General features: G+C 40.0%; 1 protein-coding gene across 5 annotated transcripts in view; it reads left to right on the forward strand.

The window, feature by feature from the left end:
* The window catches only part of ZNF143 (zinc finger protein 143), a 77287-nt gene that overhangs the window by 30451 nt on the left and 45793 nt on the right, over positions 1 to 1043 (forward strand). For all 5 annotated transcript variants that reach the window (XM_012803962.1, XM_003781089.2, XM_023515174.1 and 2 more), the window contains exon 8: positions 741 to 860. In XM_012803962.1, coding sequence (XP_012659416.1) covers positions 741 to 860 — 120 coding nt within the window. The remainder of the gene's footprint in view (positions 1 to 740; positions 861 to 1043) is intronic.

Below are 1043 nucleotides of genomic sequence, written 5' to 3' on the forward strand. Positions count from 1 at the left end.
ATAAAAATATAGACTGAGATCATATGGACTGTAATGTTTCCTACAAGTGACTCAGATGACCTAATTCACTCTTTTTGATTGGTATTAAAATACTATTAAAATTGGCTCAGCACCCGTAGCACAGTGGTTACGGCACCAACCACATACACCAAGGGTGATGGGTTCAAACCAGCACGGGCCAGCTAAGCAACAATGACAACTGCCACCAAAAAAAAAAAAAAATGGCCAGGCGTTGTGGCAGATCCCTGTGGTTCCAGCTACTTGGCTTCAAGCTGAGGCAGGAGAATCACTTGAGCCCAGGAGTTTGAGATTTCTGTGAGCTGTGGTGCCATAGCGCTCTACTGAGAGTGATTTAGTGGGACTGTGTCTCAAAAAAAAAAAAAAATACTATTGAAATTAAAAACAGATAAATATATAACTTGAGTATGCCACAGAACACCTGCATACAATGAAGATGCCTCTTGGGTTGATTTGCTAGAGTAGGAATAGATTTGTGAGTTCCAGCTCTGCATTCTTGTGGGTCTCACTCACTTTGACTATTGTATGTACATCCAGAGCAGCTGACTTCAGCCATAGTACAGAATTAACCTGACTCAGACTGATAGATTCCTAATAAAGTGATGACCTGAGTTTGGAAACTCATGTTTGAGTTTTATCTTTTATATTCTGAAAACATTAATAATAATTTCTTCTATTTTATTTCTGTATAAATAATTTAAATTATATGTCTTGTTTATTAGATTGTCTTACAAGGACATCCAGCAAGAGTAACTGCTAAATCTCAACAAAGTGGAGAGAAGGCATTTCGATGTGAATATGATGGATGTGGAAAATTATATACAACAGCTCATCATCTTAAGGTACATATAAAAGAAATGCTATATCTAGTTATAAGAATACCTAGGTGGCAGCTCGGTGCCGGTGGCTCAAGCTGCTAAGGCGCCAGTCACATACACCTAAGGTGGCGAGTTCGAATCCCCAGCCCGGGCCCGCCAAACAACAATGATGGCTGCAACCAAAAAAAATGGCCAGGCGTTGTGGCG

The sequence above is a fragment of the Otolemur garnettii genome, unplaced genomic scaffold, assembly GCF_000181295.1.
Source record: "Otolemur garnettii isolate 467f Iridium unplaced genomic scaffold, OtoGar3 scaffold00001, whole genome shotgun sequence".
In the NCBI taxonomy this organism is placed as follows: domain Eukaryota; kingdom Metazoa; phylum Chordata; class Mammalia; order Primates; family Galagidae; genus Otolemur; species Otolemur garnettii.